The sequence below is a fragment of the Caenorhabditis remanei genome, chromosome V (genome assembly GCF_010183535.1).
Source record: "Caenorhabditis remanei strain PX506 chromosome V, whole genome shotgun sequence".
In the NCBI taxonomy this organism is placed as follows: Eukaryota; Metazoa; Nematoda; class Chromadorea; order Rhabditida; family Rhabditidae; genus Caenorhabditis; species Caenorhabditis remanei.
This window is the reverse complement of record NC_071332.1, coordinates 9951282-9968532: the sequence shown is the minus strand read 5'-3', so window position 1 is coordinate 9968532 and position 17251 is coordinate 9951282. Positions and strand designations below refer to the sequence as shown.

At 40.2% G+C, this 17251-nt stretch overlaps 2 protein-coding genes across 2 annotated transcripts; one reads left to right on the top strand and one right to left on the bottom strand.

The window, feature by feature from the left end:
• Positions 1-701: 701 nt before the first annotated feature.
• GCK72_018651 (uncharacterized protein) lies at positions 702-5068 on the bottom strand (the record flags this gene model as incomplete). The annotated part of the gene is made up of 11 exons (XM_053732672.1): positions 702-780; positions 836-1309; positions 1361-1579; positions 1630-2296; positions 2542-2773; positions 2821-2912; positions 2967-3050; positions 3107-3559; positions 3614-3844; positions 4805-4904; positions 4994-5068. 11 exons carry the CDS (start codon positions 5066-5068, stop codon positions 702-704), a joined length of 2706 nt encoding a protein of 901 aa, XP_053581585.1.
• A 9246-nt stretch (positions 5069-14314) lies between these two features.
• On the top strand, positions 14315-16869 carry GCK72_018650 (uncharacterized protein; the record flags this gene model as incomplete). Its single annotated transcript, XM_053732671.1, has 11 exons — positions 14315-14585; positions 14628-14955; positions 15024-15127; positions 15176-15625; positions 15670-15755; positions 15805-15995; positions 16040-16258; positions 16315-16409; positions 16456-16601; positions 16644-16729; positions 16773-16869. 11 exons carry the CDS (start codon positions 14315-14317, stop codon positions 16867-16869), a joined length of 2073 nt encoding a protein of 690 aa, XP_053581584.1.
• Positions 16870-17251: the final 382 nt, after the last annotated feature.

The window sequence follows — 17251 nt, the reverse complement described above, 5'->3', positions numbered from 1 at the left end:
AATCAGGATCAGAAGAACAGAATACAAAGCACACGACACGTGGAAAGAAGAAGACGTCGTGGAGAGTGACGATGATGGAATGGATAAAGAGAGAAAGAGAAAAATGGGAGGAAGCGTGGAAAGATGAGTAGAATCTACTCTCACTGACTACTATATATCCCAATTGAGCCATCGAAGAAGAAGAAGAAAAGAAGAAGGTAAGAAGAAAGAGGGACAATGTTCCCAAGGGACCCACCAACTCATTAGGCGGCTCATTTTCGGATGAAAGAGAGGTCTCTTCCACAAAAGGAAGAGTTTTCAAGTCGGCTCTTTTGAGCACTACGAGACGACGAGAGGGACATTTTGGGTTTAGTGCATAAATATCACAACTTTATTTATCAGTTTCAGTGTAATTGGTCCATGAAAGAAAAGTGCCAGTAGGGAACCGTGGTATAAAGAAAATAGAAAAATAAGAAAGTGGTAATAGTACAAATAAAACAGAGCAAACTCGGGTGAACAGACGACATAGATTGTTTTTGTTTCAGGCTGCGGTCTAGAATGAAGAAAAATGACTCGATTGAGAAATGTTATTACAGGTGAGGGAGGACATAGAAATTTATTGGGCTCGGGGCAGAGTTTCATAGAGAAATAACTGGGGGTGCAAAGGTGTTGTAGAAAATGTTTAAAGGTATATAACAAAAATGCATTCATAAATGGTCGAATCAGGAATCAAGAATCTTTTTGCGATATGAGCTTGTTAGTGATTCTGTAGATGGAACATTGTTGCGTTCCTGATGAGTGCTGAAAATGGGAATCTATTCAAGTTGAGAATTGAAACTGATTTTATATTTCTTACCTGACTCCTGAAAAAGTGGATTTCGATTCCATCATGTCATCGTCAAAATATCGGTCATCTGAAGTTGGAGAGTGATAACCGTCCAATGAGTACTGCTCCAAATATCTCTGAACCGCATCAAACGCATCTGATAGACGATCGAGTTGCTCATCTAATGTTTCTCGTGGACGAGGCTCTTCAGCTGCTGCTGACAGAAGATCTTCGACAGAAACTGATAGACATCCCTTATTTTGAATTCGTATCAGTTCTATACTTTTTTTGCACTTTTGAGATAACATATCCACTGTACGCTTTAGTCTTTGGTCTTTCTGCACTGAACGGTACTTCTCATTATTGATATCTCGTGGTTCTTGAGAACGATTTCTTGGAGGCGGGCGTATCGGAACCATTCCAGAAGCAGCTCTTCCAAATGGAGATGTCACTTCGTCGGTGTTGTGGAAGGTCATCGAACGACGAGATTGAAATTGTTGTTCTCTTGAAGAAAGATGAAATGAGATTGGAGACAAAAAATTTAATGTAAATTACCTTGAAACTTCGTTAGAAGGTTTCTTTCCGGCGGCAGCGGCCTTCATCGGATTATAATCTTTCCTCCGAAGCCACGCTGTCATCTCTTGTTCTCGTTGTTGCTCACTTTGTCCAATCATAATACCACGTGGAGCTCCAGTTCGGAATGGTGGACGAGCCAAGTTTGATAGCTGTGGAGAAGAGTTTCCGGTCAGAGATCGTCGGTTTTCACTGCGACGACTGAAAATTTTTTGTTAACAACCTATCTTTCAAATAATAAAATTGATTACCTTGGTGTTGGAGTGGTATTCGTCTCCTTTGTTTTTCCAGTAAACGAGGCTCTTGATCCTCCCCTTTCACCTAAACCAATCGTTTTTTGCGACGAAGAAACTGTCGGAGCTCGAGCGGATGAGCTCACTTCACTTCTTCTGAACGTCGTAGTTGGTCTCTGATGAGCCATCATCATTGCTTTCTGTTCAGCTTCACTGCTTGTAGGTCCAGCTGCTGGAAGACCAGCCATCATTCTCAGTTTTGCGAGTTCCTGCAAGAAGTCAGAACTTCCTCCATTTGACCGATCAAACCGAGAAGATGTTCGAGGAGTCGATGATGCAGACGTGGAAGGCGTCCTTGGTGATGGGAGTGCTGGAGGGGGAGCTTGAGTTGTAAGTGTTGATGCTGTCGAAGTTTGCCGAGAGAATCCGGGAGCAGGAAGAGCGGATGGTCGGGGAGAAGAGAGAGGCATTTGAACAGGTGAATGATGCGTTTGTTGAGGTTGTGAGGGTGGTGGAATAGTTTGAAGAGGTTGAGAAGTTTTAGATTGTTGGGTATTTGAATATTGCTCCATAAATTCGCTATCACTATCCGAGTCATCTTCTTCATCAGAATACTGTACGACTCTCTGTTGTTGGAAATGTGTCTGTCCTCCATATCCTCCAGCGTTATTTCTTCTCGATGTGTCTGAAAAAACGGAAGTGAATAAGTCAAAAGTGTGTCCTCAGACAATCTATTTTGCATACATTTGTTTTTAGAATCGAATAGAACAAACAAACAATTCTCCCAGAAAAAAAGAAAACCAACAACTGAAAACAATATAAATTTTCGTGTTTCCCATTTTATTGCCATACAATCGTTCGTTTTCATGTGATATTCATTGAAGTGTTTCGAAATTTTCCAATGTTCTGTTTTAAAGCATCAAAACTCACCAATAACAAAAGTGAGAGCTTCAGATCTAGCATCAAAATCTCTATGTTCTTCTGGTGTTTCTGGTGATACTTCGATTTCTTCATTACTGTTTTCTGTCGGTGTTCCAGTTTTTCCAGTCAAAAGTCTCTCTAGCAAATAGTTTTTATTCGTTTTACTCGCTGCTAATGCTTCTGGGGTTGATGGAGTACGGTCATGAGAAGTGCTCTTCGCTAGCTTGACTTTTCTGCGATTCTGAAAATATTTGAAATGATTGAATTAATTTGGAAATATTAACAAACCTCAGCGAGAGTTCTCGCAGCTTCTTGAAGTGATACCTCTTTTTCTTCGCCCAAATTTACCGTAAATGCGGTAGCATTCGACTTTTTAGCGGCTGAAAAAGATGATTAATGATGAAGTTTTCAGAAGGATCGCTAATTAATCTTACGTTTTGGTTCACTCGGCATCGAAGGAACGTCAGCAAAGTTGATTTCCATCCGAACTGATTTTGCAGGTGGGTTAGGGTTCGGTACTGAAAATTTAATTTTTTAAATGTTGATTCAAAACATTCTACGAATATAAAATTACCTCTCACAAATTCTTCTGTTTGCACCGTTGCTGGTGTACCAAAAGAAGTCCTAGAAAAGCGTTTTGTTGATTCATGATCCGATGCAGAAGAAGTTGGGTGATCATTCGTTTTCTGTCGCATTAAAGGCGCCTTTCCTTCGAAATCTGACTGTGTGCCACCACGTGGATCTGCTACAGTATCCAATCTTTGATGAAAGAGTTTTGGGCGCATTAGAGGAGATGGTGGAGCTGGATTTGTAGTCGGTGATCGATGTAAATACATGTATTCCCGACTATTTTCTCTTCCGAATTGTTGCTGCTGTTGTTGTTGGGATACTGGAGTCTTCTGATTTTGCATCAATGAGAATGAGCTTCTAGAGATGTTAGAAGTCGTCGACATGGTATCTTCTGAATCATCTTTTTTCTCGTGGCTCGATGCAGGAGGGTTGTACATGGGCAGTCCCATGTAGTTAACTGGAATTTCGAGAAACTTATTTTTGGAAACATTATTTTCATGAGTAGACTTACTAGGGTTGGCGGAGTTACTGGGTGCAGACGTAGTCGGCGGTGGAGCAACGTTTTGAGCTGGAACGGGAGCATGGGAAGGAGCAGGTCCATAAGGATAATACATTGGAGCAGCTGGATGATGTGGTTGAGGTGCAGCTGGATATGGATACATTGGAGGTGGATAGTATTGTGGAACAATATAATGTTGTCCCGTGACGGGATCGACAAGAACGTGAGCCTGCATTGGGTATCCTGTAAAATGTAATTTATTATAGGTGACATTAATTAGATAGTTTTATTTTAGATAATGATTGGCTTTGTAAAGCAATTAATTAGTAGATTAATGATTAGATGAAACCTAGATTTCTTTTCTAGAAGAAGATAAACCTTCTTTTGAAAAAACACGTTTTACGCGTCAAGTTTCACAGAAAAGAAAAATTCGAAGAGAGATGAGATGTTAATAAAAGTAATGGTTGTTTTTAATGACACCCTATGTTTCATGTTCAGCCATAAATCGTCAAATTTTGTGTGTGTGTGTGTGTGTCGGTCTTTCTATTTCTCTCTGTAAAACCGGTTTTTTCGGTCTGTATGTGACTTTTTCTCATCCCAGTCATCGATCAGTAATTGACAAAGATGGAAGCAAAGTAATAGATGAAATGGTCAGTGACGTTTGTTGGAACAATATTGTTCTTCGAGAGGGCAAAACCAAGAAAAAGCAATGCATTTCTAATGAGGTTCAGTTTCTCAGGAGGATCCTTCTCCTTCTTTTCGTCCATCTTTACATACATTGCTCATTTCTCATTCTAACTAGCATCATGTGGAGTTACTGGATGGATGAATTTTGTTGGGAAAAAATGAACACACAGACAGATTAGAATCAGTCGTGCGTGAATGTTCACCAAGGTTTCAGCCAATTTTCAGGTTCACTGACTTTTATTGACATTTTTTCGAGAGGGCGAGATTCAAAGAATTCGTATCGAGGATACACTTAACTCTTTGAAGGCGCCTATTTTTGTTGCACAAAACTGGAAATAATTCACTGAAATATGAACCATCGAGGTGGCCAGCGGAAATATGTGTAACGCCTCTAGTGGATATATATTGAAACCAATACGTGGTCACGTGAATTACGAAATACTTGTTTAAGGGAGAGAAAGGATATTTGAGTGAGACGTCAAGCTCGTTGATGTGGAAAAAAAGGAAATGACTGACCGGGTGGTTGACCCATTACAGGTGCCGGTTGAGCCTGATGGGTTTGTGGAAAGTGAAAAGCAGTTGGAGGTGTCGTTCTTTCATCGTGATGGAGAGTATCCTAAGATTTGAATAATTATTTTCAAATCATTCATCAAGGGTTCTAATAGTTTTCAACTACTAGTAATTGATCATCTGAAAATGAACTACCTGCTGAGAATAGTAACCTGAAGACCCATGACCTGGTGCCGGCGAGCTTGGTACCGATCTCTGATTATTGTCCATAGGACAGGAAGAAATGTGATAAAATGATGGAATAGGGGAGAATAAGGTGCTTAGTCAGTTTGTTCTCATTCACCAGCACATAAATCGGCAAAGAGAAATACTCTTAAAGAGTGTTTGGATGTAGTGGAGACGCAGACCTGAAGCCTCCCACCCGAATGAACAATGGCTTGTAGTGGCCGATCAATTTGAGGGTTGGTGGTCGGCCACAGCCATCTCGTGTTCCCCTTTTGTTAGAGTTGCCTGGAGGAAGAAATGGCGCCCCATTGACAATTCTACGGCGCAGACACAGATGATCAGAGGAGAAACGGAAAAGAGAGAGAGGTCTGAGGCCTCAGTTCAATAAATAATTCTCCTGGGCTCGCTCTTTTCTTTCTCTTCGCTCAGTTTCTTCTTCTTCTTCTTTAGTCCACTTTTCACGTATGTAGTAAAGAAAAGCACGTGATGGTTCGGACGTATAGATGATAACGGAGGAGAGAAGAAGAGCTGAGACTCACAGACAAACGTGAGATGGTGAAGGAATGCTTACCAAAGACAAGTCTATGCCAATACTTGACCGACGATCATGTGCAGAAGCGACTATTCCGATCCTATTTAATAAATTTTCAGCTTCTAAAATTAGTGATAAAGTATTGTCGCAACAAAAAAGTTCCGACATTTTTTCCCCCTCGGTGTTTGCGGACTCAAGCCAAAATTTGATGATTTTGGCTTGAGTCCGCAAACACCGACGAAGAAAAAATGTCGGAACTTTTTTATTCCGATAATAGAAATTGTTTAGGCCAACGTTCAATTCCTATACAGGAATCTGCCGATCTCTTTTGAGCTCCGACAGCCGGCATTCAACTTTCAGACTTGTTTAGTATGCTTCTTTTCGTTTCGTCCAAAATATCTTTTTTGCAAGTGCCGGCTCAACAAAAGACTTTACGAAGTTGTGTATAAAGAACAACTTTTCCTTCGCGAGGAGGTCCTCGACCAAATTGTGTTTTACTTGCGTCCCACTCTCCGCTTCATTTCTTCTTTCTTCTCATCTTCGATTAGACTTTGAAGTGAGTGTATGTATATTCCCGTTTGCTTTTCGATGTTCTTTCGATCTCAGCCAATTTCTCTTTCAACCACTAATTGAGCTGTCGTAAGAAGAAGATTCTCTCGTTCCTTGTCTTTTTCGCTTCAGACTCTACTCTTCCAAGTGTACGATTACAAGGCGGCTCCTTGTTTTTTTCTCTTTCGAATTGTTTGTTTACTTCAATTGCAGATGCAAAATGGAACACTTAGATGCTGACATTTTCATCATAGTATTCAGAACAAATATTACAGCTTCTTATTTGCTTACAGAATTTTCTGAGAAGTTATCACAAAACTACGTTTTTTTTCTATTCAACAATCGTGTTTCCTCTATTCCTATTGTTGCACTTGTATAAAGTTCGATAAATATAACTTTGTTTTGTCTGGGTTAGATAGTCGTTTTCCATATGCTTCTCCATCAATTGCCATGCACTTTAAAAAATTTCTGATACGCTCCCTTCTTCAACCGATAAACTTTTGAACGAGCTGATAGCGCATCGTCGCGAGCCATTCGTATAGTACAAACAATTTTACTGTTGATCGACGATCGTCTCTATTTTATTCTCGTGCCGTGCAGAATTGAAAATGATCGGAAAACGGCGGGTCAGAGCGTCAGACATTTTGCTGCCATCCCCGCAGAATCATCATATTCATAAATAAAATTCATTCAAAATTTGGACTTTTATATCCCATTCTTATTTCTTTTTGAAAAGAAGAAAGGTCTTTTATCTAATTGTCCTATGTCATGTGACCACCATTGGTTGTGCTTTTTTGAAGGCCGATGTGGCGCCAAGATGACAAACGACTACTGCGAGTACGATCACTTTTTTGTCCTTTCGATCACAAACCAGATTTCGAATGAGTGAAGAACACAGGAGAAAAGGGATAAGTGACCAATTTGCAAAAGCATTTAGTTGACTAGCTTTTTGTTGCCAGGTCTTGAATTTGGAATCCGCTGTGAGATAGTCATATTGTAATTTTCTGAATGCAACTAATTAACGCTAGAGTATTAACTCATGTCGGAGAAACTTCGAAGGATTTTAAAAACTGGTACAAAAATTATTCATTTACTGTAGAGAACTTTCCTCTCGAAAATATCGTAGCATCATACTAATTTTGACTCTTTGAGTCTCCCAGAAGCACTCAAAACCAAAGATCTTTCTCGAAAGTTCTATTAGATTCTATTTGCATTTTTCTCTGCGCCCTCTCTCACAATGACCCACTTCTCCCATCCATCGGTCAACCCGACAAGCAGCAGACCGATGGGCGACACATTACAGTATCCCTTCTGAGGGTCATTATGCACGTGCGAAAAAGAATACCTCGCAATAAAAGTGGCTCCGTCTGCGTCTCTACTGTTGACGAGCATCTTCTCGATTTTTCCATCGGTTTTTTCCTGAAAAATATGCGAAGTTTGTGAATATCTTTTTCAAATATCGAGTTTAAAAAAATTATATGCGAAAAATTATGTTCTGTGTACCTTTGTTCTCGAGGACTACACGAAAACGAGTTTACGGTAATCGTGGCGTGAGCCTTGCAATTTCTTCAGCGATGATCCTTTAAAGATACGGTTTTTCGAATAAATTTGTGAGAAGTATTTTCCCGAGATAAACTCAATTTTCTAGAATCGCGAATACTTTTCTAGAATTTACTTCTCGCTTCTCGAATTTTCTGATATTTTTAATTCTCCGGCGTGTTTTTTCTTTCTTCATTACAAAATAATTATCCACACAACACCAAACGCAATTCCAGGACCCATCAAACTTACCTTCCGCCGCCATGTCGTTCAACATAGAAAATGAGTCGATAGTCTGTCAGTTACATCACAGAAGTAAGCATAACAATAGTGTGAACGTCGTGTGCGAGCTGTCGGAAAAAATCGGGTCGCCGCAAATCGAGAACGGAGAATGGGTGGTTCCAAGTGACGTCACCGGATTAAATGGTAAAAAATCCAAAGTCGTCAAAATTCGGTTCCACCCATCCGTCTCCCAAATGTCATCGGGAGACGCGGCTCTCCATCAGGCCGCATGCGAAAGTGCTCTGAAGGTTTGTGAAAATACGGGGAAAATAACAATTCGAAGTATGGGCATTTTTTCAGTATCTTGATCTACTTCTGGAAGAGAGTACCTGGACCAGAAAGTCTGATCAGGAAGATCAATTGTTCGAAAAACAACTGGACACAATCATCGAACATCTGGGTGAAATGGACAAAGTCGTGGAATTTGAAACTTCCAATGTTGGTCTTTCCTTCCTTCACAATGAACACTTCGACGATTGCGTCAAGCTGATCTCATGCAAATCGATATCAACCCATCTTCACACTGTCATCTCAAACGAAGACGATGCCCATCAATCGGCGCAAATAATTTTTGAAAAAGACGGGCGTTCTCGGAAACTCATCAGCCTCGATTTCGATGCGGGTTATCTGAAGTCGTCGGAATCCGGACAGGACTGTGTATTTGAATTGTCGAAAACATGTTTCACCTGGGTCCTTCCACGTATCGAAGATGAAGTTGAAAACTCCCCACCGAATGTTTCACAGAAGCTCGATTGCTTTATGTGGGTCGGCGGAAACAAACTGGAAATGGTGAGAACAGATTATTTTCTCCAATTGTTTATGTGAGCTGAACTACACATAAGTAATAACTAGTTTTTTTGGCATAGTATTTTTTCCCCTTTTTCTCTTTCACTACCGAAAAAACACAAAGCTAGCAAGCAAGTTCATAAAATGTTATTATCAAAGTTTTCAGCCCGTCTATTCACCGTGTGCGTCTGTCTTCCACCATCTGGAAAAACTCTCCTCTTCTCTTCTTTCCATCAATTCATGTATTTCGCCAAAAGCTAACGGTGTTCTCCAGAAAGCTCCGCAAGCTCTTGCTGTTGATGCCATTGTCGGCTTGGATACTGTCGAAGCTCCTCATCTTCACAAATTCATACAAAATATCACACAAGCTCCGTTGATGATTCACACGGATTTCGATCATGAAGCTCTCGATATCTATTCGGATTCCGAATCCAAACTGACAATATCTCCTACTGATTCTGTTGATTCCGGCGTTTCATTGACTTCTCCAACTCGCCAGAGTTCTTTCGATGATGACGATGGAGATGACGAAATGTCTGTATCATCACCAGTCTGGCGTGGGCGTTCGAGAAGTGAAAGCTGTTCATCGCTCAAAGGGATTCTGAAGTGGCCACGTCGTCTCAATCCGATGAGTCGTCTCGCTGCAAAACCACATTTGATGCGTTCGTATTCCGAATGTCACCATGATGATTCTGCTTATCATCCAGTTATGCCATTCAGATTTTCCGAAGACGATGAGGACGCATTTCATGGTAAATCCAAAACATCATTCAAAAATGTAATTGATTTTTGCAGAGGAGGATGACGATTCTTCCGATTGCTGTGTTCTCCCTGCTGCTCCACGTAAAAAGAGCGTATCTTTCAGTGAACGTATCGAACAAACTCGTCTCTTCAATAGTAACTCCAGCATCAATTCTCAAAAGCGTAAGAACTTGAAGAAAAACGAAAAGAAGAAGAAGCGAGAGAACTCCCTTGCAAGCAGTATCGAAAGTATTCACGAAGAGGTAATTATTAAAATAAAATAAACATTTCAGACTGATTTACCTAATTTTCTCCTAATTTCAGTCTGGCCGTATCAGCCCAGCGACTCGTCACCAAACTGTTTAGACAGTCTGTAAAAATGTACAAAATTGCCAATCGATTTTTTCAATGTTGAACAATCGATGCTTCCCCCATTTCTCCACTCCATCTTATATCTTTTTATCATAGAAGTAAATAGCACGTTGACCCCTACTTTTCCCCCAATTAAATTCTTCTCTCCTTTTCTGTCTGATTCTGTTAGACTAGAAAGTTGTATTTATTTTAAATTGTATAGCTCTTCCAGCAATCGTTTCGTCGTTTTTTGTTGATCTGTTATAGTTTATCGCTCTGAGATACTTTTTTATTTATCCGCTTTTCTTTTGTCTTCTATCTTTTGTATCATATTTCTTTGGGAACTTTCTCATTTCTCTCTTCTCCTTCCATTTTCCAACTGGTTTTGTTTCGATCACTGAGTAAGTACAAACGATTCCTATTGGAATAATTTTCGAAATCAATCATCTATCCATTTTCTCTTCTTTTACCACTTCAAACCGTCCCTGCCTTGTGTTTCCATCTTCCTAATTTCGGTGTATCCTCTCCTCTCCCCATTACACTATTCGCTCTTATCTCTCCCTCGTCCATGTATTCTCTAATTTCTTTGTTTTACTAATATAAATTAGGTAACAAAAGTGTGCAATGTTAAACCTCCCTCGTCTCTCATTCACTCCTTTTTCTGTAGATTTTGAGAAAAAATAAAATTTAGTATTGAAAACTTTATTTATGGCACAAATCTACACTCATTGCCTCATCCAAATTCAAATTCAGAGTTTGCTTTTCTTTTCTTTCCCTGTTCTTCCACGAATCAAATTCTCCGTCTCTTCCCATTTCTCATTATCCCATTCGTGAAGGAACTGTCCCATGTGGGATCCATGATGAATATGCTGTTGACCACCGTCGAAATCGATAATCTGGAAAATGGAAATAACACGATCAAATAAAAAAAGAAACTCACGGCTCCATTCATCCACGACATGAAATCAGATGACATGAATGCTGCCAAATTGGCGATTTCCTCTGGATGTCCCAATCTTCCAACTGGTACAGTTGACTTCATTGCCTCTCCAGAATCTTTCAGTTCTCCAGCAAACAGTCTTCCGAATGCACCCTCTGTTGGAATTGGTCCAGGAGCAATCGCATTAAATCGAAGTCCGTGTTTGGCCCATTCAACAGCCAATGACTTTGTCATATTCTCAACTCCTGCCTTCGAAACGGCCGATGGAACTACGAATGGAGCACCAGACTTTGCATAAAGTGTAGTGATACTGAGGACACTTGCTCCACGTTTCTGTTGAATACAACGACGTCCGAGTTCCGTTGTGACATGGAGAGTTCCCTTAAGGACGATATCGACAATGGTTCCGTAGGCATTTGGAGAGAGACGTTCCGTTGCCATTATGAAATTTCCAGCAGCATTGTTGATCAAGATATCAGGAGTATGACCAAGTCTGAATAAATTGAAATATTTAATAGTTTTTTGAAATGACTAGATTTTCAGAAAGGAATTAAAAGAACGCGTGCTCTTGGAATAAAAACTCACTTCTTCTCCACTTCATCGAAAGCTTTTGCCACTTTTGCTGGATCTTTCACATCCATTTGAAATGGTTCACAAACTCCTCCGGTACTCGTTCGAATCTCATTTGCAGTCTTCTCAAGAACATCAAGTCTTCTGGCTGCGATGGCTACACTTGCTCCGAGATTCGCAAATGTTGTGGCGATTGCTTTTCCGAGACCAGTTCCTCCTCCAGTCACCAAAGCTACTTTCCCCTGAATAATAAAATACCAGTCGGTTCACGTCGCCTAACGGCGACTAAACCTCCTTTTCTACACCACCCGTCTGGATTTTACAGCGCCTCCGGCGCTTCCCGAACGGTTGAGACTGTCAAAGTCTCACAATTCTCTCCAACTTCTGGATCGTAATACTTTTCTTAGCTTGTTAGTAGTCTTTTAGCTGTGAGCAGTCCGTTCCGGAAAAGCACAATTGTTAGATCTCTACTTTTCTGATACGATTTCGTTCCCTTACTCCTCTATTTTCTCTAAATCAGGCGATAAGAAAAAATCTTCCACGTCTCCACATGGGACAAATCCAAAGTACTACAGTCAACGCTGCCTAACTTGCCAGATCGGATTCCTAAACGCATTCACCTTCACCATTTGAACGTCGAATTTAGCCTTGAAATATAGCGCCTCGCAGTATGGATAAACTTGATCCATCGTTCTCATGTAGTGAGGATCTGGTTGTGCATCAGTAACACCTACTCGAAAAACATTTCGTTGACGTGGCGACATCCGAACTCGATGTGGTCTGACCGTCTCTTTCACTTGAGTTACAGATGTTCTAGTAGCATTGGCTCTCGTTCTTCCCGCCGTCACATCTTCGGGGTCTTCTGATAGCAGCCTGGGAAATCTTTGAAGCCCGTCTAGATCTCGTTTGATAATCGGGCTCATTTTTCCTGTTTAGTTCAATTTCGTTCGGAGCTGGTTCTGTTACCGTTTGACTGTCGACTGCTCAGTGTCAGATTGTAGAAATCGTCGGACTGATGTATCATCTGCCATAATTTTCAAACTCAAAGATAGTAAGGATCCTGACAATCTTGGGTGCCTGAAAACAGTGCCCGACGTCTCCTTTTTGTCGATATTTTTTTACCGGCTCTTGTGTCATCAGCTGAGTCCCCTCGATTCCGTCAATTCTGTTAAGTTCTACGCTCACATCTGAATCCGAGCTATATATCCGTTTCCGTACCTATATTCATCTCGTCTCTTTCTGGCGACAGGCCAACAACATTTGCTATGAAATTCTGACAATATCGAGTCCGGATAGCTTCACCGGACGTCCTTTTCTTGTCGATCTGTGTGTCGTGTTCTCTACCCCATCAATTTCTCCGAGCTCCACTCTCCCATCTGATTTTGATCGATGGAACGCACCTTTATCTATTTCTTATTCTGTACTCATCAGATTTAAACCATTCGATCCAAAAGTGGAACGATCACGAAGCCGTGGAACAGCGTGCAACGTGGAGCTGGTATCACCGGGAACATGAGAAGCAGCACCATGAGTATCTAGCGAATTGTCGGCGGGAATAGTAGCAGTTAGAGAAAGTGACGTCATTAAGGAAAAAGGAAAATGATAGTAATCAGCGGTCGGAAAGAACGGGTTTTATGTGGCCCATGTCAGGATTTCACGCGACTTCCGCTCGTTATATTTAAAAAAAATGGGCGGAGCGAAAACAGTGAAGAAGAAGGGAAATGCTGGCCAAAATAGCTATCAATAATTTTTTTAATGTGGACCCATATGGATCCATCACCTGTATCCTGAAAACTGCCCATATCTATTTGTGATACCGATCAACCTGGAAGCAAACGAACGTTTTTTAGAACTCAATTTTTTCTGAATTCGATGGAAAGGTTCCGCATTTGTTCGCGACGTATATCTCGCTGGAAACAAACGACACATTCCGGAACCTCTACTTTTCCTAACTATCAACAAAAAAAAAAGAACAAAGAACTTTTCGTCTCCACGGGATCGAACTAAAAACTAACTGTAGTCAACGACGCATAACTTGCCAGATCGGACGCGGCGACACGCCGACCATCACCACGCGGCACACGGAAAATGCAAACTGTAGAATGGAAAGAAATGACTACGTTTTGGCCGACAGTTTCACGCCACTGTTTCCGTTTTTCATTCCCCTATGCTTTATCAGTGTTTTTGGCTCAGAAGGCGTCATTTTGAGAATTTTGAAAAAAGAAAAAGACGGGCATCATGCGGGGGAAATTTCTGATCTTTTGGTCCAACTTCGAAGAAAATCGGTTCAGTAGGAAGGGCTGTAGGATCGGCGACAGACACACAAACATACAGAATCTGGTGTTTGTTAATAGTAAAGAAATTGGAAAGAAAACGCGAAGAACTTGGACTTACAGTCAAACTTCCTTTGGGAAGAGCAACCGACTTGACAACAGGGAAAAACTTTTCAGGATGAAGACAATGAGCCATTCTTGTCCGTTTAGATGATCCCAAATAACTTGTACTGATCAAAGAAATGGAACTGGAATCAATAAATAGGTAGGTAGAGGAAGAGACGCAGAGATAAGAGGATGACCGAATGGCAGAAGGGTAGAATGTAGTGTGTGTCACAAAACACAATGTGGTCAATAATAATATGTTTTGATTGAAGAATAGAGGAGTAGTTGTCTTGTAGTCAAACTCATGGAAATTGAGAATTCCGAATGTGATCATAACCATAATGAAAGTACTCGATAGTTCATAGACTTGAGCAATAATTTTACAGTTCCCCTGAAAGTCCCGGAAGAATCATCATGATTGAATTGAAGAGACACTGCATGGGAAGCAGTAGCAAATCCGATTTCAAAGATAATCAATTGTGGCTCACAGATGTTTGGAAGCTAAATCTTATTCGAATTATCAATGCACGATCAGCAATTCATTTATGCAAATTTTTGATGTTCCTCCCACACGACATCCTATTTCATGTCATATTCAATGAAAAAACGATAATCGCGAACACATGAAATACTTTCCTGTATTATTTCTTATTCTCTCCTTCTTGATTCCAGTAGTAAATTGTCAAGAGAACGATATCGCCTGGAGAACGTTTCCATTTCTTTCAAATTCTCTTCAATTGACTCCAGATTTGAATAAGCAATGCTTCAATGAAACTTCCTTGTTTATTGCTTCACTTCAAGAAGTTGCAAAAATAACTTCTGACTGTCTAGAATATAAAAACTGTACACTGATTGAGCTGACTTCGGTTCAAGATTATGTGTTTGCTATTCAACGTAAGTCCCTTCCAAAATTCGGTATATCTTCCAACTAAACAGAACTCGATGCATTTGGAAAGCTCCCACCGGATATTCTGGATATCAACACATTCTTCGAAGGCTCCTATGATGAATGCAATCGAGTCAGCGGAAAGAAATATCGGACATCTTACAGTTATCTAGTTGCCTACATGGGACAGAATATCTCATGTGATTCAAAGTCTCATGAACATTTAATTCCGCGATTCGCAGTATGTATGCCATCTTCTTGCGATGAGAATGATCTAGTCGAGATATTTAATCAATTAACAAACTTTCCATTGACTGCTTGTAAGGCGTTTCGCTCCGATTTGAAAACTGCGAAAGGTTGGGCGTTCTGGATGTTTTCGTAAGTCTGATTAGAGATTCAAACTGATCTGCCATCAACATTCATGTCCTATTTCATATTTTATTTAGACTTTTTCTTGTGTCAATGATATCTATAGTTGTCTCCTCTACATTCGTTGATTATTTTCGAGAAAAAGAAATAGGAATGTCTGCAGTGAATGAGCATGCTTACTGTAAGTCTATGTTTGCTGAATATGTCCAATCATAAAAGTTATTTCAAGTCCTCCGGGTTTTCCTTTCGTTTTCGTTATGGACCAATTCCGAGTTGATACTCTCTGTGAGAGAGCATAAACCTGATCAAATTCGTTCTTTGGATTGTCTTCGTGCTCTTACAGTCCTTTGGATCGTGTTCGCTCACATTTATAATTTCAAATTTCCTTATAATAACGTTGGAAACTCCTTGGATTTCCTTCAAGATCTCTCAGTGTCCCGTCAGTTAATTCTCAACTCGTATTTCTCCATTGACACTTTATTCGTACTTTCTGGTGTCGTGGAGGCATACACGTTCTTTTGGAACAAACCGAAACAGACAACAATTCTGAAACCGATGACATGGGTTCACTTTTACTTGAGAAGATACATCAGATCAGCTCCTCCAATGATGGCTTTCATTGGATTCTTTATGGTTTATGCAAAGTCTATTCAGGGTCCGTTCATGGCTTCTGAATTGAGTACGTTTATAATTTTTCATAAAAAGTTACTTCTTTGCGTTCAGATATTCTAACTGAAGAGGCTGAAATATGCGAAAGAAGCTGGTGGAAGAATGCGTTATTCATCAACAACTTTGCGGGAGACAATAATGTTTTTTGTTGTTTTTCCCTTCTTCTTTTAAATTCTTTTTCTGTTTCAGTGCTACCGTATCACTTGGCTACTTGCAGTTGATACCCAACTATTTTTAGTTGCTCCAATTGTAATTATCACTTTGTTTTTTTCAATGACTGGTGGAGTTATCTTGATTGTTGGTGGATGTTTATTCAGTGTTTCTGTTGAGTATCTTCTATTTGGAATCTACGAATTACCAGCTGACTTCACTGGAAATGGGTGAGTGACTGAAAGTCTTCTCGTAATTTTACAGTTTGTTTCAGCCATCACGAACTCTTCCGATCGGTAGTCTACGAGATGCCTTGGACGAGAGCTCCTTCTTTTTTATTAGGAATGCTTGTCGGATACTTTCTCGCAAATTTCACCAAAACCAGACTGAAATTTCATTGGAGTGTTCCAGTGGGTGGATGGGTCGTCGCATCGGGAATTGCAGGATTGTGTCTTTGGGGAAATTATTCGTATGATTCTGGGAACCAGTGGAGGTGGGATAAGATTTCTAATATTCTGACTGCTTGATATATTCTGACTGTTATTTCAGTGTGTATCAGAGAGCAACTTATTTCAACTTCTCCAAAATCGGCTGGACGTTTTTTGTTTCATGGATTATCATCGCAAATCATTATGGGTGGGGAGGTGAGATATTTATGAATCCCTCTAACAGTAAAATAGAAGTTTTCAGGACCAATCGGTAACTTCATGTGCCACCCAATCTGGCAACCATTTGGAAGACTTTCTTATTGTGCTTACATTGTTCATCGCATGACAATGTATTGGTTTTTCAATTTAGACGGGATCAGTCCACATGCTTATTCAGCTGTACAAATGGTAGTTTCACAACGAAGTTTTTGAAACGTTGAGAATTTTCAGTTTCTGTACTATGCAGTCCTTGGAACACTGATATCTTATTTCTTCGCTTTCTTCTGGAGCGCATTCTTCGAAATTCCAGTGGCCAAGTAAGGGTGACAATAGATGCTCTTACAAAATGGTTTTTTTTAGAATAGAGAAAATATTTCTGAAACCTATTTCTGCCTATCGGAGAGAATCAAACCCAGCTGTCGAGACAGTTCGAGTACGAAGAGGAGCAATGTCATGAAGCGAGTTCTTGAAATTTATGTATATTTCTCTGGAGGTATAATTATCGCTTGCTGTTTTCCCCTGATGTTACTATGTTATATGAAAGTCACATCATACTCTTATACAACAAAAATTATAGGTTTACAACATTAGATATGAAGGAAAAATGTATGCCAAACTTGAAAACAAAAACTAAATTTTTTAAAGCCAGTTGGCCATCGTTCCCTACAATGTCTGGTAAGAGTTACATTTGATTAGGCGTCTAACTGTTACTCTTATGTATTCCGAGAGCTTCAGTTTAGATCTGACATATTTCATTCTCACTGTGAATTTGGCGCACGCGTATTTTTCACAATCGCTATTATCTGCCTTTATTCTCAGAATCGTTCAGAATTCAGATC